The 25,034-nt window shown below is 40.3% G+C and overlaps 1 protein-coding gene across 8 annotated transcripts in view; it reads left to right on the forward strand.

Moving 5' to 3' along the window:
• LOC115223373 (eyes absent homolog 1) overlaps window positions 1-25,034 on the forward strand; it is a 441,365-nt gene that overhangs the window by 295,179 nt on the left and 121,152 nt on the right. For all 8 annotated transcript variants that reach the window (XM_036512562.1, XM_036512564.1, XM_029793869.2 and 5 more), the window contains exon 5: window positions 1,805-2,079. In XM_036512562.1, the coding sequence (XP_036368455.1) occupies window positions 1,805-2,079 (275 nt within the window). The remainder of the gene's footprint in view (window positions 1-1,804; window positions 2,080-25,034) is intronic.

Consider the following 25,034-nt stretch of genomic DNA (forward strand, 5'->3'; position numbering starts at 1 on the left):
TTGTTTGGATTAACTTTATATATATATATATATATATATATATATATATACTTAGTTCGATTTGAAAAACCACTATTTACTCTTATGTATTTGAAAACCCAAACTTAGTTCGATTTGAAAACCCCACTAGAATGGAGAAAGCGGTATATATATGAATATGTTATATGATGTATTAAAACATGTAATATACAAATAAATATCTGTAAATATAAAACCGTCCGAATTCTGAGTACCTCATTTCTTCTAATATTAAAATACCTGTATATCATCTCCAAACCTCTAAATATAATAAATATATATATATATATATATATATATATATAGGTGCAGGCGTGGCTGTGTGGTAAGAAGCTTGCTTTCCAACCACATGGTCCTGGATTCAGTTCCACTGCGTAGCACCTTTTATATATTTTATATTCAAATTGGCCAGATCCAGCCTCTTACACCTTTCTTACAATGCTATTCTAAAAATAGGTCACATGATTGAAATCTCGAAGCTAGGAGATAATATAGGTTTAATTCAAAATAATCCATTCTAATGTAGGTACAAGGCCTGAAATTAAGAGGGAGGGGACCAGTCGATTTCACTGACCCCTGTGTTTCACTGGTACTTAATTCATCGGCCCCCCAAAAGGATGAAAGGCAAAAGTCTACCTTAGCAGAATTTGAACTCAGAACGTAGCGACAGGTAAAATACTGCTAAGCATGCTAACGATTCTGCCATCTTGCTGCCTTAGTAATGATAATACTTTCTATTCTCGGCACAAGGCCTGAAATTTTGTGGGAGCGAGCCAGTCGACTGGTACTTAATTTATTCATCTCGAAAGGATGAAAGTCGACCTCTGCGGAATTTGACCTCAGGATGTAGTGTTGGGCAAAATACCTCTAAGCATTTTGTCCAGCATGCTAATTAATGATTCTGCCAGGTCACTGCCTTAAAACTAATTCAAAATAATATGAATAAATAAGCATTGCATTTGGCAGAGTAGTCTGAATGCTAATGGTTTTACCGAACATTTGAATTGACCATATCCAGCCCAAATATTCTGCCTCTTCTTTGTTCAAGTAAAAGACAAAAGATTTATCTGATCAGGGTGAAGTTCTGTGTTCAAGTTGACCATGACCAGCCTCTCATTCTTACCCTACGTCAAGTGGAGGCACAATGGCCCAGTTGTTAGGGCAGCGGACTCACGGTCGGAGGATCGCGATTTCAATTCCCAGACCGGGCGTTGTGTGTGTTTATTGAGCGAAAACACTAAAAGCTACGCGAGGCTCTGGCAGGGGGTGGTGGCAACCCCTGTTGTACTCTTTCGCTCCAACTTTCTCGCACTCTTTCTTCCTATTTCTTGTCCCCAACTTCCTACGCAACTGCTGAGCCTGGATGCACACTCATCCATCCGTCGATGCTCTCGGTGTCGGGGGTTGACCTGCTTTCTCTTCTGCGGGTCTTACGAATAGCAAAGGACCATGTTTCGGACTTCGCCCACTCTGGGATGAAGACTGCTTCACTCAACAAACAAACACACAATACCCTATGTCACTCTAATAACAACCAATTACATCATTAAAATCTCGAAGCCATGAGATAATCCATGATGAATTCAGAGCTATTTGAATATGTAAGCATTGCAATTTGACTGAGTGGTCTGAAATGCTAAAGGGTTAAGGGTCATCGGCGAACCTCCCACCTTTCATGAACTCATATGCGAACCCCTAGACTGATTAAACAAGGAAGAAACGCGTACCTTATTCTTATTTATTTATGTTTATTTATATATTTATTTTTATTTTCTTCAATTTCCAGGTGTCTTGATCTACAATCATTAGCAGCAAGTCCAGGTGGTGATCAGCTGGACGGAACAAACAGTTCTTCTCCAGTTACCACCAACCAACCAGCACCACCACCACCATCCACAGCAACAGCGGCGGCAGCAGCAGCAACAGCAGCTGTTCCTCAACCAATCGTACACACCTGCTCTGTGAACACGTTGGATAATTCTAGCATCACAGTGTCGAGTACCTTGCACCAAACCACTAACTCTGCTTCGACACAGCTTACACCAAATGGTACCACAGATGGTGAGTTCTAATTAGTTCACTTCTGTTAGAGCAAGATCGAGGGCCCACCTGGTTTTTTTTTTTTTTTTTTTTTTTTTTGAGATATTTCTGTTTTCAGATTTTGTTCAAACCTGTTGTCCTGGTTTCTCAAGTATTTTACTGTGCTTTGCAGGTATTGTGGTTTTAAGAAGTTTGCTTCCTAACCACGTGGTTTGGGGTTCAGTTCCACTGCGCATCCATGTGCTTGGAAAGTTTGTTCTTAACACACAGCCACAAAACATGGAAATTTGGTAGGAAGCTTTATATAAATATCTGTTTCTTTATTGCCCACAAGGGGCTAAATATAGAGGGGATAAACAAGGACAGACAAACGGATTAAGTCGATTACATCGACCCCAGTGCGTAACTGGTACTTAATTTATCGACCCCGAAAGGATGAAAGGCAAAGTCGACCTCGGCGGAATTTGAACTCAGAACGCAACGACAGACGCAATACTGCTAAGCATTTCGCCCTGTGTGCTAACGTTTCTGCCAGCTCGCCGCCTTTATATAAATATCGCCAGTTGACTGTAAAAGGTGACCTGCAACATAATTGGTTCGTTTGGAGACGGCTAAACCAATGAAAAGAAAGAGAGTTACATTTTTAGGCCAATATATCAAGTTTTTAGTAACTGTAGCTTTGTTATCAGATCTGAAGTATCGGCTTAGCAGTGCTATAAGGGTTAATGTGGAATGAGATTGATGTAGAAGGTTAAGATAAGAGACTGTGTGATCAGAGATTTGAGTTGTTGCTGTTCTTGTTCTTGTTCTTTATCTTCAGGTCATCCTTAATCCAGCTGAAATGCTTTCGATTCAGGTTTTCGGGTAGGGTGTCAGTTGAGGGAGATTTATCTGCTGTCTCTTGCAGGTTGAGTGGGGGTCTGTTTCCTGATTTCCTTTGTTGTCTCTGCAACAAGAGGCTTGTGGCTGTTGTTGTTGTTTAGCCCCTGGTTAATCCTCTGTGTGTGGTTGTGTGTGTGTTATATGTCTTGACATCCGGTATTGGTTTGTTTGCATTCCTGTAACTTAGGGGTATAGTTAGTATCAGGTTTTAAAAAAATATAAATACCTATTTCTTTACAGTCCACAAGGGGCTAAACACAGAGAGGACAAACAAGGACAGACAAACGGATTAAGTCGGTTATATCGACCCCAGTGCGTAACTGGTACTTAATTTATTGACCCCGAAAGGATGAAAGGATGAAAAGGCAAAGTCGACCTCGGCGGAATTTGAACTCAGAACGTAGCAGCAGACGAAATACCGGTAACCAGGGTCAATTTCTTTGACTGAAACAAACCCTTCAAAGCAGTGCCCTAGTATGACTGCTGTCCAATGACTGAAACAAGATAATGATATATGTGTATGTGTGTGCATGTATGTGTATATATATGTGTGTGTGTGTGTGTGTGCATGTATGTGTATATTATGTTTGTGTGTGTGCGTGTATGTGTGTATATATGTGTATATATATATATATATATATATATAGTGAAGGTGTATATATATATGTAGGTATATTCAATTACCACTTGACTGTTTATTTTTCATCTGATCTGTTCACTGTGTGTGTTGGAGGTTGTGGGGGCTGCTGTGTGTGTGTGTGTGTAATCTATATAAATGTCTGCAATAATTCTTAGCTAAAGTATTTACTGTCTCAAGTAATTCATGTCTACCATTTATCTTTCCAAATCACCACACACACACACACACACATGCATGTATATATGCATACATACCGTTATATGTATGCATGCATACATGTATATATAAGCACGTGCATACACATACATACTAAACAGTTGAATGATATATATATATATATATATATATACACAAGAGCACTATACAGACATACATACATTTATACGTACACAAAGAAGGAAAAGATATGTTCTGTCGTGGAAATCTGCTGTCCTCTGGACATGAATGTGGTTAGGAAAATACAAGAGGACATCTCATGCAATCACGTGACCGACCAGGCTATCAGATGTTGCTACACATCACTGGTCACAATGCGCTTCGCATTGTTTTAGCCTTCAAATGACGCCACCCTGCTGGCTGAGCGAGTGAGAGAAAGTTGTGGCGAAAGAGTACAGCAGGGATTACCACCACCCCCTGCCAGAGCTTTGTGGAGCTTTAGGTGTTTTCGCTCAATAAACACTCACAACGCCCGGTCTGGGAATCAAAACCGTGATCCTCCGACCACGAGTCCGCTGCCCTAACCACTGGGCCATTGCACCTCCACAGAGGACATCTATGAACCATTAATAAGGAGTTTGCAAATCCAGTACCCAAGACACACTTTCAGATTCATACCCTTTATTATTGAAGCAACAGGATACATACCGACCAATCTGGAGCAAAATGTGGCTGAACTTGGGTTCTTGAGAAGAGAATGTTAACCCTTAATTCATATGCTACAAGTAATCACAATATCTGGGACTACAAAAATCTGCAAGACTTTAAGATGTATAAGTTGGTCGGATAAGAACGGATACTTTCCTCTTCCTCCACAACTTTGCTACCAAGTACATGACCCAGTCAAAATTTATTCTAACTTATAAAGAGAAATAGAACATACATAATCAGTACGTTTGTGGAGGCACATGGCCTAGTGGTTAGAGCAGCAGACTCGCAGTCGAGGGATCGTGGGCTCGAATCTCAGACCAGATGATGTGTGTGTGTTTATGAGCGAAGAACCTAAGCGAAGCACCACGCGGCTCCGGCAGAAGGTAATGGTGAAACTTCTGCTGACTCTTTCGCCACAACTTTCTCTCACTCTTTCCTCCTGCATTTTGCAGCTCACCTGTGATGGACCGGCGTCCCATCCAGGTGGGGAACCTATACGCCAAGAAATTGGGAAACCAGCCCTTATGAGCCAGGCATGGCTCGAGAAGGAACAAACAAACAACAAACAATCAGTACGTTTCATTTTTACAGCCAGTTTTTCTACGCTGGCATGGGTTGGACACATGGCTGGATTAAGACCCATAGAGACCCGAAGCACTTAAAAGATTTTGGTGCTTTCATATATATGTAATTCAAAATAATAGCAATATATAAAAAATATAACCGTAGAATAAATTTACATTTTCCAAAACAAAAATAAAACTAAGAGTAAGATGGAAAATAATGTCTATTTTTACTCTTTTACTTCTTTCAGTCATTTGACTGTGGCCATACTGGAGCACCACCTTTAGTCGAGCAAATCGACCCCAGGACTTATTCTTTGTAAGCCTAGTACTTATTCTAGTGGTGTCTTTTTGCCGAACCACTAAGTTACTGAGACATAAACACACCAGCATCGGTTGTCAAGCAATGTTGGGGGGACAAACACAGACACACAAACATATACATATATATATATATATATATATATACGACGGGCTTCGTTTTAAGTTTTCGTCTACCAAATCCACTCACATGGCTTTGGTCGGCCCAAGGCTATAGCAGAAAATACTTGCCCAAAGTGCCACGCAGTGGGACTGAACCAGGAACCATGCGGTTCATAAGCAAGCTACTTACCACACAGCCGGGCTGTATAGTAAAAAGGTGCTCACCCAAGATGCCATGCTGTAAGATTGAACCCAATCCCACCAAGTTGCGAAGCAGACTTCTTAACCTCACAGCTATGTTTCTGCATGTGTGTGTGTGTGTGTGTGTGTGAGAGAGAGAGAGAGAGAGAGAGAGAGAGAGAGCATTGAGGTGATGGTGCACAAGAACCATTTACATTGGACTGGATACAATAATGCTTATGATGTTATATGATGCTTGAAAGAAAGATGAGGTGGTCATGATTGGAACATCTACTTTAATGGTAGGTAGGCAAAGGTTGCGAGCTGGCAGAAACGTTAGCACGCTGGGTGAAATGCTGAGCGGTATTCCGTCTGCCATTACGTTCTGGGTTCAAATTCCGCCGAGGTCGACTTTGCCTTTCATCCTTTCGGAGTCGATAAATTAAGTACCAGTTACGCACTGGGGTCGATGTAAACGCATGTGTACGTACACAAGCCAAGGAGACGAAGTAACAATGAGATGGTTCCGGGTTCAGTCCCACAGCGTGACACCTTCGATGTCCTTTGCTACAGCCTCCGGCTTTACTAAAAGCCTGGTGAGTGGATTTGGTGGACAGAGGCGAGCTGGCAGAAACGTTAGCACGCCGGGCGAAATGCGTAGCGGTATTTCGTCTGCCGTTACGTTCTGAGTTCAAATTCCGCCGAGGTCGACTTTGCCTTTCATCCTTTCAGGGTCGATTAAATAAGTACCAGTTACGCACTGGGGTCGATGTAATCGACTTAATCCCTTTGTCTGTCCTTGTTTGTCCTCTCTGTGTTTAGCCCCTTGTGGGCAATAAAGAAATAAGAAAAGTTAGCATGCCGGGCGAAATGCTTAGCGGTATTCCGTCTGCCGTTATGTTCTGGGTTCAAATTCCGCCGAGGTCAACTTTGCCTTTCATCCTTTCAGGGTCGATGAAATAAGTACCAGTTATGCACTGGGGTTGATGTAATCGACTTAATCAGTAATCCGTTTGTCCTCTCTGTGTTTGGCCCCTTGTGGGTAATAAAGAAATAGGTATTTCATCTGCCGCTACGTTCTGAGTTCAAATTCCACCGACTTGACTTTGCCTTTCATCCTTTTGGGGTTGATAAATTAAGTACCAGTTACGCACTGGGGGTTGTCTGTCCTTGTTTATTATCCTCTCTGTGTTTGGCCCCATGTGGGTAGTACAGAAATATGTAGGTAGGTAGGTAGTTCTGCTGGATTAGAGCTAAACACCAACAAGTAGTAGTGGCGGCAGCAGCAGCGGTGGTGGTGGTTATACAGACTATAGCTAGGCTCCTAGTGGTAAAGACTCAGTTAACTATGACAGTTGTGTGTGCGTGTGTCTCCTGCCTTGTTTAGTTCCCTACCACCTCTTACTTCCCTTCAGCTCTCTCTACTTGCCCTCCTATCATGTCACTCTCTACCACCATTTCTTCCTTTCCATCTACCTATTTATCTATCTTCCTTTCTCTCTATCCCTGCTTCTTTTCTCTTTCTCTCTCTCCCAAAGATCTCTTATCTGCTGGTTTGATAAGGCAAGAACATAAGTCATTTCTGTGTATTCCACTGTATTTTATGAGGTACTCTTGCCTCTTTGTTGTTGTTGTTGTTGTTTTTGGGGGTGGAAGGTGTCTTTGACTGGCTGGTTGCCTTGCTGGGTTGCAGGTGGAGGGCCATGATTCTGGTTGGTTACTTTGACTTGCTGGCTGGTTGGCCCATTAATTTCTGCTGTTCTCTCTCTCTCTCTCTTTATTAAAGGGTAAAGTGGGTGATAGAATGTTCATTGTTTGACATTTTTATATATATATTTTGTGTTGTATCACCTCCCCCTATATCCATTCTAGCACCCCCCACCACCACCACCACCAACTGTTTGACTTTTTTATATTGGTTGCTATTTTTATTATCTACTTTTTTTTTGGCATGTGTAGTAAACATGTTTATTGTTGTTGTGGTTGGTATCTTATAGTTTTTTTTTTCTAAGGAAAGGCAGTGCCATGTAAGTTGCTTAATATCATTGTTGCACTTGTGTGTGTGTGTGTGTGGTGTGTGTGTGTGTGCATATTTGATATATATATATCATCGTGATCACTGTGACCGACCAGGCTATCAAATGTTGCTACACATCGATGGTCACAATGCACTTCGCATTGTTTTAGCCTTCAAATGATGCCACCCCACTGGTTAAGCGAGCAGGCCAACAGAAGAAAGAGTGAGAGAAAGTTGTGGCGAAAGAGTACAGCAGGGATCGCCACCCTTCCCTGCCGGAGCCTTGTGGATCTTCAGGTGTTTTCACCCAATAAACACTCACAATGCCCAGTATGGGAATTGAAACCGTGATCCTACAACCACGAGTCCGTTGTAGGATCACTACGTTAAGGGATCGCCACCCTTCCCTGCCGGAGCCTTGTGGATCTTCAGGTGTTTTCACTCAATAAACACTCACAATGCCCAGCATGGGAATTGAAACCGTGATCCTACAACCGCGAGTCCATTGTAGGATCACTACGTTAAGGGTACATTTGTCTGTGAGGAGCTCAGCCCCTTGCATGTTAATGTTTCATGAGCTGGCTATTCTGTTGATCAGATCTAGTGGAACCCTCACTCGTCATAACCGACGGAGTGCCACACACATTATCCATAACAGCACGGATTTTTGTCAGTGAACAGGTCGCGGATTTTAGCGATGAAAATATTTTGATAAATTAAACTTAAATGTTGAAGTGAATCGAACGGCTTTTGTGTGTTTCTTAAATGGCTTACAAACACCTGCCACGCTGCAATTGTTTTCATTTCAGCACACGATCTCAGATCAAATCAATTGCTATGCGAGTACATCTCCATTATCGTGTCATTTTCATCAATTTTAACAACCACTTCTCCATGCTGCAATATTTATATATATATCGTTAAGGACACAGTATTTTGTTTTGCAGCCATAATTTGCACTACCAAGTATATTACAGGTACATTAAAACCAATATTGTTTAACTTGTGTGAGTTGTGATGCATGAAGCTGGTTTAGCTCCCGTGTTGCTTGGCACTATTTGTTCCATTTGCTTCCACCCCCTCAAAATTATGATTTTATCCAACAAATTCCCCTCTCAGATTCACACACTTATTGCAGCAGTTCTTTGATTCTCTTTTACTTGTTCCGGTCATTTGACTGTGGCCATGCTGGAGCACTGCCTTTAGTCAAACAAATCAACCCCAGGACTTATTCTTTGGAAGCCTAGTACTTATTTTATCGGTCTCTTTTGCTAAATTACGGGGATGTAAATACACCAGCATCAGTTGTCGAGCGATGTTGCAGGGACAAACACAGACACACAAACATATACACACACACATGCATATATATATATATATATATATATGTGCCACGCAGTGGGACTGAACCCGGAACCATGTGGTTGGTAAGCAAGCTACTTACCACGCAGCCGCTCCTGCGCCTTTCTTCAGTTTTTCTAAGCCTTGTAAAAATAACTCGGAAGGTTGGGCTTTCAACCAGGCCTTTCATAAATACCCTTAAAGCCAGAAACTTTTAAACATCTCTCATATAAATATATATATATATATTCTTGTATATGTGTCAGTCATTTGACTGTAGCCATGCTGGGGTTTTAGTCGAAGAAATCAACTCCATTACTTATTTTTTGCTGAACTGCGAAGTTGTCAAGTGATGGTGGGAAGACAAACACGCGCACAGTGACCACATACACATAGATATGTATATATACATGACGGGCTTCTTTCAGTTTCCATCTACCAAATCCACTCGCAAGACTTTGGTCAGCCTGAGGCTATAGTAGAAGACACTTGCCTGAGGTGCTAAGCACTGAGTCTAAACCCAGAGCCAATGTGCTTGGGAAACAAGCTTCTTACATGCACACACACACACACACAAAGCCAGGATGGTCATGGCTGGAACAACCGCCATTATAAACCAACCTGTTACCATATAAGCCACAACAACCTTGCACACCTGCTCTTCCTTTCCACCACCGCAAGTATTGGGGTTTTTTTTTTTTGCACTTTAACCCCCCCACACACCACACCACAATAAAATCTTTCACCCCCCCTCCCTGTTCCTAACCACCATCTCCAACTACTCCAGTTAATGACTTGTATCCCCTCTTCACCACCCAACTCAACACTGCTATTTTTTCCCCCTTTTTACACTTTCCTCCTACTACCATAGATCTTGCCCTCTTCCCTGACTGCCAGCCACCTCAAGAGATCCTTAATTATGCTGCAATTGTGTTTCTCTGTTTTTACACACACACACACACACACACACACACACACTCACACATTTATTTATTTATTATTTATTTACAAATTATTTTTCTGCTATATTTACCACAGGAAACAGGTAAATATAAGCAGAGGATGGTCGAAAGGGATTTGGATTGGTTGTGATGGTGGTAGTGGTGGTGGTGGTGGTGGTGGTGGTGGTGGTGGTGGTGGTGGCATTGGCGGTTGTTGTTGTTGCCCTTGATGCTGTACCAGGCACTGGCCCTCATGGCTTTGCTGGCAGAACCATTAGCACACCGAGCGAAATGCGTAGCTGCATTTCATCTACCGTTACGTTCTGGGTTCAAATTCTGCTGAGGTCGACTTTGCCTATCATCCTTTCGGGGTCGATAAATTAAGTACCAGTTACACACTGGGGTCGATAGAATCGACTCAATCCGTTTGTCTCTCCTTGTTTGTCCCCTCTGTGTTTAGCCCCTTGTGGGTAATAAAGAAACAGATCTTAACTGATTGGAAGTGTTATCATGTACATGTTTTGTCCTGCTGTAAAAAGATGGGCTGCAGCAAATATTGTCAGTTCCACAGACTTGCTTGTCAGTTGCTTGACTTCAACCAGTTGAGCATGTCCTTTAGTGGATGACGATATGTGGGGGAGCATCATAGCCATGTATTGGAGAGGAATTCTTTCGAGTTTTAATTCTCCTCTGCAAACATGGGTGTTTTGTTTTTCATTCTTAAACAACCCTCTTTCAGGGATCTTTTGAGCGGGATGAGCTACTCAACCTGGGGAAAGTTCTAACTGGGCCTTGCCTGCAAGGTGATTCACCGTTTATCTTGATATAAGGTTACCATGTTGTGCACATATGGTTGTGATGCATGTGCCTGGTGTACCCTTATCAGACAGGTAGTCATGATGGGTATACTGGGCTTCATATATTTGTTCCCCAGTGTCACTTTGATGACATGCATTGCTCTCTCACTCAATAATAATAATGATATTAATATTGGTCTCAAATTTGACACAAAGCCAGCAATTTCAAGGGTGGGGAAGTCGATTACATTGACTTCAGTACCGGATTGCAACCCCCAAAAGGATGAAAGACAAAGTCGACCTCGACAGAATTTGAACTCAGAACGTAATGACAGATGAAATGTCACTAAGCATTTTGCCCAGCATGCTAACAATTCTACCAGTTCACCAATACCAGTAATAATGATAATTATTATTATTATTATTATTATTATCTGACTGTCTTCTGTGCCGGTGGCACGTAAAAAGCACCAACCAATTGTGGCCGTTGCCAGCCTCGTCTGGCACGTAAAAAGCACCCACTACACTCACGGAGTGGTTGGCATTAGGAAGGGCATCCAGCTGTAGAAACACTGCCAGATCAGACTGGAGCCTGGTGCAGCCTTCTGGCTTCCCAGACTCTGGTCGAACCGTCCAACCCATGCTATCATGGAAATGGACGTTAAACGATGATGATGATTTCTACTCTAGGCACAAGGCCTTAAAAATTTTGGAGGAAGGGGGCTAATTGATTACATCAACCCCAGTGCCTAACTGGTACTTATTTCATCGACCCCCAAAAGGGTGAAAGGCAAAGCCAACCTCAGCGGAAATTGAACTCTGAACGTAGTAGCAGACAAAATACCGCTAAGCCTGGTGTGCTAACAATTCTGCCACCTCGCCACCTCATATAATAATAATAATAATAATAATAATCCTTTCTACTGTAGGCACAAGGTCTGAAATTTGGGGGTGGTGTAGTCAATTATATCGACCCCCAGTATTCAACTGGTACTTAATTTATTGACCTCGAAAGGATGAAAGGCAAAGTCAACCTCAGCAGAATTTTAACTCAGAACGTAGTAACAGTCGAAATACGGCTAAGCATTTCACCCGTTGTACTAATGATTCTGCCAGCTCACCACTTTATATAATAATAATAATAATAATAATGTTTTCTAATAGAGGCATAAAGGCAGAAATTTTGATGTGGTGGGCAGGGCTATAGTTGATTAATAAAGATAACAAGGTTTTCTTTTAGTTGCCATAGGAGCATGAATGGGGAAAACATCCGCAAGGACAGTCTGCAATTTGTTGCGGGGGGGGGGGGGGGATGAAAGGGGAGAACCTGTGAAAGGAAATAAAAGTATACATGATATAATAATAAAAATAATAATAATAATAATAATAATAATAAAAATAATAATAATAATAATAAAAATATAATAATAATAATGATGATTTCTTTGAGGAATTTTTAATAATATATGGTTGCCTCCCTCCCCCCCTCTCTCTCTCTCTCTCTCTTCTCTCTCTCTCTCTCTCTCTCTCTCTCTCTCTCTCTCACACACACAAACCACTAATGGCTATTCCAGTCATCATAAGTGGTTCCTGCTTTTCTCCTGCCCATCTTCATTATTATTTCTCCATTCCTGCCTGACTATCTGGGGGTAGCAGCAGGGAGGTGGGGGGTGGCAGCAGCAGCGATAATGAAGTGGTGGGCAGAGAGGTTTGCAAAAGGGTTGAAGGGATGAGGAAGTGGGGCTCAAGCACAAAGGGAGCAGTGTGGTCAGGAAGGAGAAAAGAAAAAAAGTGGAATTATTGCATGCTAATAGAAAGATTACAGCTTCTTCTTCTTCTCCTTCTTCTCCTCCTCCTCCTCCTCCTGTGTTTCTATTATACTGTCTATCTTTCTATCTATCTAATTGTCTTTCCATCTATCTATATATCTGTTGGTCTTTTTGTCTGTCTATCTATCTATCTATCTATCTCTATATATAATTATTATTAAAATTATAACTTAGGGTAATCTACGAGATATCGCCATGCTGAAGATAGCAGCCAAAATCAGACTCTGAAACCACATTAAATGTCCATACAGCACAATCAGAGAAGACAAAAAGACAAAATAAAACTAGCGAAAAATTACTGGATAATTCCAGATCCCGGATTTCTGGCTTTGCATTAAGAAATGCTTTGCCTCATCAGTGGAATATACGCAGAAAGTAACATAAATACACATATTTGTCTTCTCTCCCTGTGCTGTATGGACATTTAATGTGGTTTTAGAGTCTGTCTGTGTATATATATATATATACATATATATATATACACATACACATTCAAAATGTGACTGCTTGTGTACCGTTGGCGATTTGTTTTTTCCTATGTTTTTGACGAAGAGCTCTGCTCGAAACGTTAAACCCTCCTTCTTTCCTGAGTGTCCCATAATACTATACTTGTTCCACGTCCTCGTGTTGTTGTGTTTTCTCTTTGCGTTTTCATGTTTGGATTAACTATATATATGTTTGTCTGTCTATCTATCTATTTATCTATCTAATCTGTTCGTTTTTCTATCTCCCTATCACTCACCAATTGAAATTCTGTCCATCTGTTTGTGTTCAGGATTCAGATCCCACAAGACTTTCCATTCTGTCTTTCATTCCTAGAGATGACATAGGGTGTTGGTGAATCCCTAAAATAATTTTTGTTTGTTTTTTTTTTCCTTCTACATTCTATGCTTAATTCCAACAATATTGGCTTTCACCCTAAGCTCAGGGAATCAATTTTTATTTGTGTACTGGTTCTGTACATCTCATTTGAAAATATCCTCTAAAAACTCCTAATTCCACCGAGGTCGACTTCTTTGCCTTTCTTCCTTTCGAAGTTGATAAATTAAAAATGGCAAGCTGGCAGAATCGTTAGCACGCAGGGAAAAATGCTTAGCAGCATTTCGTCCGTCTTGTATGTTCTGATTTCAAATTCCGCCGCGGTCGACTTTGCCTTTCATCCTTTCGGGGTTGATAAATTTAAGTTACCAGTTGAACACTTGGGTTGATGTCATCAACTAGTTCCCACCCACCCCAAATTTCAGGCCTTGTGCCAAAGGATTATCATTATTATTATTATTATTATTATTATTATTATTAAATATCATTATATAATAGATATCTGTTATTGGTATCACTGAGTATTCCCAGTATTTTCTGCATGTTTTATTTGTGAAGTATATGATTCCATTGCCATATTCCCCTCCCTCTTCATCACCATCATCATCTGTGTTTCCTAGATTGGCAATGCTACCAAATGGAGAATTACTTCTCCATGTCTTTCGTTTTCCGCTCATAAAACAAAAGCCCACAACTACTCCAATGTCGGCTCATTAGTTTATATGTCTGCTCTGTGTGTGTGTGTGTCCGTGTGTCCGTATGATTGTGTTTGTATATGCATACATTTGTGAGGGAAAGATGGTTGTCTGTCGATGTGTGTGTGTTTGTATGAAAGGGAGATAGTGTGCGCATTTGTGAAGGAAAGTCCATTGTCTGCCTGTGTGTGTGTGTGTGTGTGTGAGAGAGAGAGAGAGAAAGGAAGAGGCCTTGTAAGGGAGAGTTTGTATCTGCCACTGTGTGTGTGTGTGTGTGTGTTGTGTATGCACATGAGTAGAAGTGTGTCTCACTATATATCTGTGTGTGTGTGTATGCATCAGGGCCTGTGTGTCTATGAGAGAGAGAGAGAGCAAGAGAGACAGTGAGATATATATGCATGTAACAGACCAGTTCGAGAAGAAGGGAAAGAAGCGTGCATGCTTGTAGCAGGGTGGAGGACGGAAGGAAGGACAGGAGAACGAATGAGCATATGTGTTTGTGCAACAGAAAGAAGATAGATAGAGAGATAAAGAGAGATAGAAAGGGAGAGAGAGAGAGAATATGGTGTGTTCCCATATTTTCATTTAATGAGCTTTGTGGCATTTTCCTTGGAGATTTCCGACCAGCCTGTGTCATTATCAATCACATTATCTCTCCCATTTGGATTCTTGCTTCTCTTATATTGTTATAATAATAATAATAATAATAATGATAATAATAAAAATTATTATTACTATTATTATTATTATTATCATTATTATTGTTGTTATTGTTGCTATTGACATTGTTACATTTGTTAACATTTTCTTTTGTTTTTGATTTGTTTGGGTTTTTTTTCTCTGTTTTGGTGCTTTTGCTTATAATAATGTATAACTGTCATCATCATCATCACCATCGTCATCATCATCACCATCGTCAGCATCAGCATCACGATCACCAAGGAACCGTTGTTAGTTTGCCTGAATCGATAAGTCACTGAACAGAAAATGCTTTGAGCATAAGTTAGCTCATGGGGCTCTTTTTTTATATTCCGAGTTCAAATCCCACTTTGGCTTTTACATCCTTCCAAGAATCATTGAAATAAAACACTAGTCAAAGTAATGTGTGTATATGTATATATATATGTATGGAGGCGCAATGGCCTAGTGGTTAGGGCAGCGGACTCGCGGTCGCAGGATCGTGGTATCGATTCCCAGACCGGGTGTTGTGTGTGTTTATTGAGCGAAAACACCTAAAAGCTCCACGAGGCTCCGGCAGGGGGTGGTGATCCCTGCTGTACTCTTTCACCACTTTAAAAAATGGCGGTGCCCCAGCATGGCCACAGCTCATTAGCTGAAACTGGAAAAATCAAAATCAAAAAATCAAATGTGTGTGTGAGTAGTTGATGCCCATGTCCTCAGCCAACGCAAACCGCCACACTCGCCCTCTCAAATTAATTGGCTTTTTGTAATTATTTTAGAAATTTCTATTTAATCATCATTATTATTATTATTAATATCATTATTATTATTATTATTAATATCATTATTATTATTATTATTATTAATATCATTATTATTCTTATTATTAATATCATTATTATTATTATTTTGATTATTATTATTATTTTCATTATTATTATTATTATTATTATTATTATTATTATTATTATCATTATTATTATTATTATCATTATTATTATTATTATCATTATTATTATTATTATCATTATTATTATTATTATCATCATTATTATTATCATTATTATTATTATTATTATCATCATTATTATTATCATTATTATTATTATTATCATTATTATTATTATCATTATTACTATTATTATTATTATTGTTATTATCATTATTATTAAAGTGGTGCGCTGGCAGAATTGTTAGCGTGCTGCACAAAATGCTTAGCAGTATTTCGTCCATCTTTACATTCTGTGTTCAAATTCTGCCAAGGTGGACTTTGCCTTTCATCCTTTCGGGGGTCAGTAAGCATGGGGGTGGGGTGGAGTTTGATGCAATCGTCTATATCTTCTCCTCCCTCCCTCCTCCCTGTAATTTCAAACCTTGTACCTATAGCAGAAAGCATAAGTAGTATTAGTATCATTATTATTGTTATTAATGACTTTAAGGTGGTGAGTGAGCTCACGGAATCATTAGCGTGCAGGACAAAATACGTATTATTAAAATTTTGCTCATTTTTATGTTCCGTGTTCAATTTCTGTCGAGGTTGACTTGGCCTTCCTTGCCTTATCCTTTCGGGGCTTGTTGAAATAAATACTAGATGTCACTTGGGTCGATGTAAATCAACTTAACCCCCTCCCCCAAAATTGCTGGCCTAGTGCCAAAATTTGAAACTATTAGCATTATTAAGGTGGCGAACTGACAGAATCGTTAGTGCACCTGACAAAATATTTATCAGTGTTTCATCTGTCTTTACATTCTGTGTTCAAGTTCTTCCGAGGTCGACTTTGCCTTTCATCTTTTTGGGGATGAAGGGGTCAATAAATTAAGTACCAGTCAAAATACTGGGGTTGATGTAATCAATTTTCTCCTCCCCTCAAAAACTGCTGGCCCTGTGCCAAACTTTGAAATCATCATCTTCATCATCATCATCATTATTTGAGCTAATAGAATTGTTAGCACGCCACACATAATGCTTAACAGCATTTTTTCCGGTCTTTATGTTCAGAGCTCAAATTCCTCCGAGGTCAACTTTGCCTTTCATCCTTTTGGGCTTGATAAAATAAGTACTAGTTGCATACTGGGGTCAATCTAATCGACTGCCACCCCTCTAAATTCCAGGTCATCATCATTATTATTTGAGCTAACAGGATCGTTAGCACGCCACACAAAATGCTTAGCGGTATTTCATCTGTCTTTACGTTCTGAGTTCAAATTCCTCCAAGGTCAGCTTGGCCTTTCAACCTTTTGGTCTCGATAAAGTAAGTACCAGTTGAGTACCAGGGTTGACGCAATCAACTTACTCACATCCCTTCAAAATTTCAGGTCTTGTGCCTTATAGTAAAAAGAATTACTTTCTAACATCTTTTCAGCATTCATAAACTAGGTATCCCTTAAACACCGGATTCGTGTAACTGACTAGATCCCTCTCTTTGTAATTTCAGGCCTTGTACCTCTATTGGGGTTGATAAAATAAGTACCAGTTGAGTACTGGGGGGGTTGATGTAATCGACTAACCTCCGCCACAGAATTCTAAGCCTTGTGCCTATAGTACAAAGAATTATTACCTTTCATTTTCTCAGGGTTGATAAAATAAGTGCCAGCTGACCATTAGGGGTTGATGTGATTGACCTATCCACTCCTCTCATTATTTCAGGCCTTGTGTCCCTTTCATCCTTCCCAGGGTTGATAAAGTACCAGCTGAGCATATTAGGGGCTGATGTAATTGACCTACCGACTCACCTCATAATTTCAGGCCTTGTCTCCCTTTCATCCTTTCTAGGGTCGAAAATAAGTACTAGCTGAGTATTAGGGGTTGATATAATTGACTAACCCACTCTTCTTATAATTTCAGGCGTTGTGTCCCTTTCGTCCTTCCCAGGGTTGATAAAGTACCAGCTGAGCATATTAGGGGCTGATGTAATCAACTAATGCACCTCCACCAAAATTCTAGGTCTTGTGCCTGTGTTGTACAAAGAATTATTACCTTTCATTCTCTGGGGTGGATGGGATCAATAAAATAAACCCCAGTTGATTACTGGGGTCACATAATCAACTAATCCCTTCCACCGAAAATTCCAGGCCTTGTTCCTATATAGTAGAAGGAATCTGGTGAACAACAGTGATGATGGTGATTGTTCTTCCATTCTCCCCCACTTTCGTTCCCCCCCCCCGTTACATTATAAACACCACCCCCACCACGACCACGACTTAAGTGTTTTTTTATGGTCGGTCCTTGATGGTTCATTGACTCTGGAGACAAACACTTAATAAAACACAAAACAAATTTATTTTTTTCCAATATGAAATATAACAAAAAAATAATGGGAGGGGGGGCAAACGAGGGGATTGGTGGTGGTGGTGGTGGTTAAGGCTTCCACAGAGGGGCTGTAATGGTAGTGTGTGTAGTGGTGCTGGTGGTGGTGGTGTTATGATGGTATTTGACTGGTGGTGAATGGTGGGGGACTGGAGTTTGTGGCGTGACTTCTGTACCATGGAACACAGTCTGGTTGGTGTCTTGCGTTGTCTCCCCTCTGAAAAGAAAGACAGAGAGAAGATAGGTGAGTCACATGACAGTGGGGGTGCTGTATGTAGTGGTGGTGGTGGTGGTGGCGGCGGTGGTGGTTGAGTAAAGTGATAGTAAGTTTGTTGGTGTAAATGGTTAACTGGGGACGTGATGGGATGTCTTCGGGATATATGGTTTCATTCCTGCCTTGCTATTATAGCTAGTTGTACCCTCGTAACATACATACACACACAGACATGCGTGCACGCACACACACTCGTCGTCGCTCTGCATGCTTGTCTGCCTGTTTGTCTGTCTGTCTGTCTGTTGGTCTCTTGCTGTCATCGTTAAGCCTCTCCTCTATTTGGATATCATAATTTGGGATGGAGAGGAAGGTGGGGGAATTAATGGGCATTTTGCACATCTTTATACATTCTTATGCGTGGAATGTATGTAATGTTTGTGTGTGTGTGTGTGTGTGTGTATGGATATATAGATAGATAGGCATACACATTGTCACTTCAGTGTGTTTGTGTGTATGCATGCATAAATATGTATGTGTGTCTATATATCTATTTGTATATATATATATATATATATATATATATACACACACACAAACATATACTCTTTTTTTACTTGTTTCAATCATTTGACTGCAGCCATGCTGGAGCACTGCCTTTAATTGAGCAACTCGACCCCGGGACTTATTCTTTGTAAGCCCAGTACTTATTCTATCGGTCTCTTTTGCCGAACCGCTAAGTGACGGGGACGTAAACACACCAACAGCGGTTGTCAAGCAATGCTAGGGGGACAAACACAGACACACAAACACACACACACACACATATATATATATATATATATATACATATATACGACAGGCTTCTTTCAGTTTCCGTCTACCAAATCCACTCACAAGGCATTGGTCGACCCGGGGCTATAGCAGAAGACACTTGCTCAAGATGCCACGCAGTGGGACTGAACCCGGAACCATGTGGCTGGTTAGCAAGCTACTTACCACACAGACACTCCTGCGCCTGTATATATATAAATATATTCTATTCTTTCTTTTACTTGTTTCAGTCATTTGACTGCAGCCATGCTGGAGCACCGTCTTCAGTCGAACAAATCAACCCCAGCTTAAGAATGACAAAAGTTTTTTTACTAAATTCTTCATTATTTTCAAAATTACTTAAAACAAAGGCAGTGTATTTCAACAGAAATATGGTAACAAGGGGTTAAGTGGAAAAACGCTGATTACTTTTCAATTCCTGTTCTATTTAAAAGAACATGTATAAACTCTTTCTTTTTGCATCAGTACCTTGTCATCTTCGCTCGTTGCGATATTTCCAGAATTTGGTAACTGTAGCTGCCCTTAATCATATTGTAATCGACTAGTTTCTAATATCTAAGATTTACCGAAAAGTCTGTGGTATTGGAGATTACAAGAAGTTTTGCTCAATTGGTTTTTACAGTGAGAGAAAAAGGTGGGTTAAACCATGTGATGTTATGGCTACTTTACTGGCGTTTATCTGTGTAAATGTCTATAGATAGATAGATATATTAGGGTGATACTCAAGCATTCAACTGTGGGTGCATTGCACCTTATAGCCGAAACAGCTGTAAGCTAATAAAGTTCATAACATAATTGTTTTTTTCCTTTGTCATCCCAATTTCTTACACACACACACACACACACACACATAATGTGTGTGTTTTAGCATAATATATTTAGTTAGACTTGTCTATGTGTAGAATACACAGTATATCTGTATTTGAGTGTATACACAAGTTTTTGTCAGTGTCTATATATATATATATATATACACACACACACACACAGGCACCTCACACAGTGTATGCATATACAGATGTGTGTGTGTGTATAGTCTATTTAAGACATGAAGAGTAAAAGGGAACCCGGTGTGTGTGTGTGTGTCAGTGATGCCTCTTATGAGCAGGACCTGTTTATCCAGTGTTGTTATTCCAGTGTTTGGGTGAAAAGAAAATATTATCCTTTTTTCCCCTTTCCCTTCTTCTTACATGTCCTTTCCTAACTTCATATTTCCCCCACCGCAACCATTTTCGTCCTCCACTTTTCATTTTCTTTCTCTTTTTTTTTCTCTTCTGCCTGTATTTTTTTTTTTTTTTTTTCAATTTTTCTCCTTTTTAGTGATACTTTTCTGCCTTCTCCTCAATACTCCTTGTGCCTGCCTCTGCTTCAATCACTTGTCTAGTTTCAGTTCTCTCATCTCTCTCTCTCTCTCTCTCTCTCTCTCTCTCTCTCTCTCTCTCTCTCTCTCTCTCTCTCTCTCTCTCTCTCGGTATCTCTTGTTTTTCTCCCCTCTTTCTCTTCCCTCTCTGTCTCCTCTCTTTCTCTTCCCTTTCTCTCTCTTCTCCCTCTCTCTCACCCCCCCCCCGCTGGTTTTGTTATTGTTCATTCAGTATTTTCCTACCATAAAATCTTATTGGTATAAATTTTGCTCATTCTTCTGCAAATAAGTTCATGTATATTAGTTTATATATATATATGTTTCTGTACATGAATTTACATACACACACGCACGGCTCATATCTCCAAAACACTTTTTTGGGGGAAAAACCTTGTGAGTGGATTTGGTAGACAGAAACTGAAAGAAGCCCATCGTATGTGTATGTATGTGTGTGCGTCTGTGTTTGACCCCTGCCATCGCAGTTCAGCAAAAGAGACTGATAGAATAAGTTCTAGGCTTACAAAGAATAAGTCTTGGAGTCGATTTCTTCAACTAAAAAGCCCCGCTAATGCGGTGCTCAAGCATGGCCACAGTCAAATGGCTGAAACAAGTAAAAGAATCAAAGAATACCTCATTATTTATTTTCATTTGCTTTTTATCTATTTTTATTTTTGCTATTTTTGTCTTCAACACCTCAAACTGTATTGCTTCTGTCAAGAATCTCGTATGCAATATGTAAATACAATTTACGAAAATGGTAGGTGATAATTGTGTGTGCAGAAGCAACACCTTTTAAATGTCTACATAAACAAATAATGAGCCAGCACCATCGAAAACATCACCACTACCCCTACCTCCACAACCATCGACATCACCACCACCATCATCAGCACCACGACCATCACCATCACCACGCCAACCATCATCATCTCCACACCACCATCATCACCATCATCACTACCATCATCACCACCACCATCACCATCATCACTACCACCACCATCACCACCACCATCGTCACCACCATCATCACCACCACCATCATCACCATCACCATCATCACCACCATCATCATCATCACCACCATCATCATCATCACCACCACCATCATCACCACCACCATCATCATCATCACCACCATCATCATCATCACCACCACCATCACCACCACCACCACTACCACCATCATCATCATCATCATCATCATCATCACCACCACCATCATCACCACCACCATCATCATCACCACCACCATCACCACCACCATCATCATCATCATCACCACCACCATCATCACCACCATCATCATCATCACCACCATCATCATCACCACCACCATCATCATCACCACCACCATCATCATCACCACCATCATCATCACCACCACCATCATCATCACCACCATCATCATCACCACCACCATCACCACCACCATCATCACCATCATCACCACCATCATCATCACCACCATCATCATCATCACCACCACCATCATCATCACCACCACCATCATCACCACCATCATCATCACCACCACCACCGCCACTGCCCCTACCTCTACAACAACCATCCCTACCACCCACAGCCACCACTTTCACCACCACCATCACAGCCATCATCACTACAACCATCACCACCACTATCACCTCTTACGACTACCACCACCTTCACCGCCGCCATTACCCTCAGCCAACACAGGACTGACTACATTCCCTTCTTTCTCCTCCTCCTCCACCTCCTCCTCCCGCCCACGCTGCCAGGTAAACAAATAGACACCCCACCACCACCACCACCACCAGCCTCTGTTGCATGACTACGACTACCATAGCAACCATCACTGAAAACTCATTGTTTCAAGTAAATTCTTCTTGTTGGAAGCGCATCATGGTGTTGTCATGACATTTGTGTTTTTGGCACGGAACCTTGCGTGCATGTGGATTCAGAGCTATTTCGCATACACACACACACATATACACACTCACATATACACACTCACATGCACACACACATGCACACACACCAACTGCAAAAAATGGTAAGAATTTTGGAAATACAATGGTGTAACAGGAAATAGTTGTTGCATGTGTATACGTGTCAGTGGAAGAGGGACAGATGTATATGTTTATGCTTGCGAGTGTGCATGTGTGTGTATATATATATATATATGTGTGTGTGTGTATATGTGTGTGTATGTGTATGTGTGTGTATATATATATATATATGTGTGTATGTATGTGTATATATATGTATGTATGTGTATATATATATATATGTGTATATGTATATGTGTGTATATATATATATATGTATGTATATATATATATGTATGTGTGTGTATGTATGCGTGTGTGTATATATATATGTATATCATCATCGTTTAACGTCCGTTCTCCATGCTAGCATGAGATATATATATATGTATATGTATGTATGAGTCCAGTACTGCTTAATAGTATTGGTGTTCGTTCTTTAATAAGAGGCACCAGTTAATTTAATATGGAGATAAATGATTCTTTCATTTCAATAACAAGAAAATGGAGAGATTTATCCAACAAACATCAATTTATTAACATATTGTTAACATATAGGTGCAGGAGTGGCTGTGTGGTAAGTAGCTTGCTTACCAACCACATGGTTCCAGGTTCAGGCCCACTGCGTGGCATCTTGGACAAGTGTCTCCTACCATAGCCTTGGTCCAACCAAAGCCTTGTGAGTGGATTTGGTAGATGGAAACTGAAAGAAGCCCATCATATATATATGTGTGTGTTTGTGCCCCCCCCCCCCAATATCACTTGACAGCCAATGTTGGTGTGTTTCTCCCCCATAACTTAGTGGTTCAGCAAAAGAGACAGAATAAGTACTAGGCTTACAAAGAATAAGTCCTGGGGTCGATTTGCTTGACTAAAGGCGGTGCTCCAGCAGGGGCGCAGTCAAATGACTGAAACAAGTAAGAGAATAAAAATATCCTAGGCACAAGGATTTGATTTTTTTTTTTTTTCTCTTAGTGGTGTAACCCACCTTAATAATCCCTCCTTATATGGGCACGGGGTTGGTAATTTTTAGGACTGGGGAACCCCGATTCCATCAACCCCCAGTGCTCCACTGGTACTTATTTTAATGAACCCAAAAGGATGTAAAGCAGTCTGGAATTTGATCTGAAAATGAAATGCTGCTTATCCCTGCTTCTCAAGAAAGGTTACTTGTGCCATTGTAAAGCCATTCAAGCATGACAGTGTAATGTAAAACCATTCAGGCATGACAAAAACGGCTGTAGAAATAATCAAATTTGCATGCATAATTAATTTCAGTCAATTCCATCTTATTTCAGCCTCCCTAATTCTTTACTGTTAATGTCCTCACCATAATTAAAACTACACAAAGAGCAAATAAAAATATTCTTTCTCCATGTCTAAGAAAACCCAATACACAAAAAGCAAGAAAATTCAATCAATATTTTTTCTGTCTTGCTTTTGTATCACATAAACCAGAGAGGTTTTGTGATACAAAAACCTGTTTTAAGAAGCATTCATATTTAACCCTTTAGTGTTCGCATTATTCTGCCAAAATTAATGCTTATTCATCCACATTGTTTTGAACTAATCATGCATTATCTTGTAGCTATGAGATTTTGATGAGGTAGCTGTTAAATTTTAAAACGATATTGTAGGGTTGGTGTGAGAGACCAGATCTGGCCAGTTTGAACATAAAACAGGCAGAATACTTTTGGCCGGATATGGCCGGTTTAAATGCTAAAGGGTTAAGCTGAAACCTTCCAGTGTTTCAATTACATGTTTAACAATGAAAAAACTTTGTTGATTTTTGTAAATCATTCCAAATTCTTGGACGTTTTCAAAATTAGCTGAAATTACACATATATTTAACCGTTTTGCTCTTTCTACTCTTTTACTTGTTTCAGTCATGTGACTGTGGCCATGCTGGAGCACTGCCTTTAGTCAGGCAAATCGACCTCAGGACTTATTCTTTGGAAGCCTAGTACTTACTCTGTCGGTCTCTTTTGCCGAACCGCTAAGTTACGGGGACGTAAACACACCATCATCAGTTGTCAAGCGATGTTGGGTGGACAAACACAGACACACAAACATAGACACAGATATATATATATATACACATATGTACATATATACGACGGGCTTCTTTCAGTTTCCGTCTACCAAATCCACTCACAAGGCTATATATATATAGCCTTGTGAGTGAATCTGGTAGACGGAAACTGAAAGAAGCCTGTCATATATGTATGTGTGTGTCTGTATGTTTGTTTGTCCCCCACCATCACTTGACAATCAATGTTGATGTGTTTATGTTCCCGTAACTTAACGGTTCAGCAAAAGAGACTGATAGGACAGCTACTAGGTTTACAAAGGATAAGTCCTGGGGTCGATTTGTTCGACTAAAGGCGGTGCTCCAGCATGGGCGCACTCAAGTGACTGAAACGAATAAAAGGATATATATGTATATAATGCTTATACAAACCCGCATGTACATAGATGTTTCACTCGCTTCTAAAGATTTTGTATATAACCTTCCGAAGTAGAAATAAAATATTAAATTGTATTTGAACACAAAAATGC

Source organism: Octopus sinensis, linkage group LG23 (assembly GCF_006345805.1).
Source record: "Octopus sinensis linkage group LG23, ASM634580v1, whole genome shotgun sequence".
In the NCBI taxonomy this organism is placed as follows: Eukaryota; Metazoa; Mollusca; class Cephalopoda; order Octopoda; family Octopodidae; genus Octopus; species Octopus sinensis.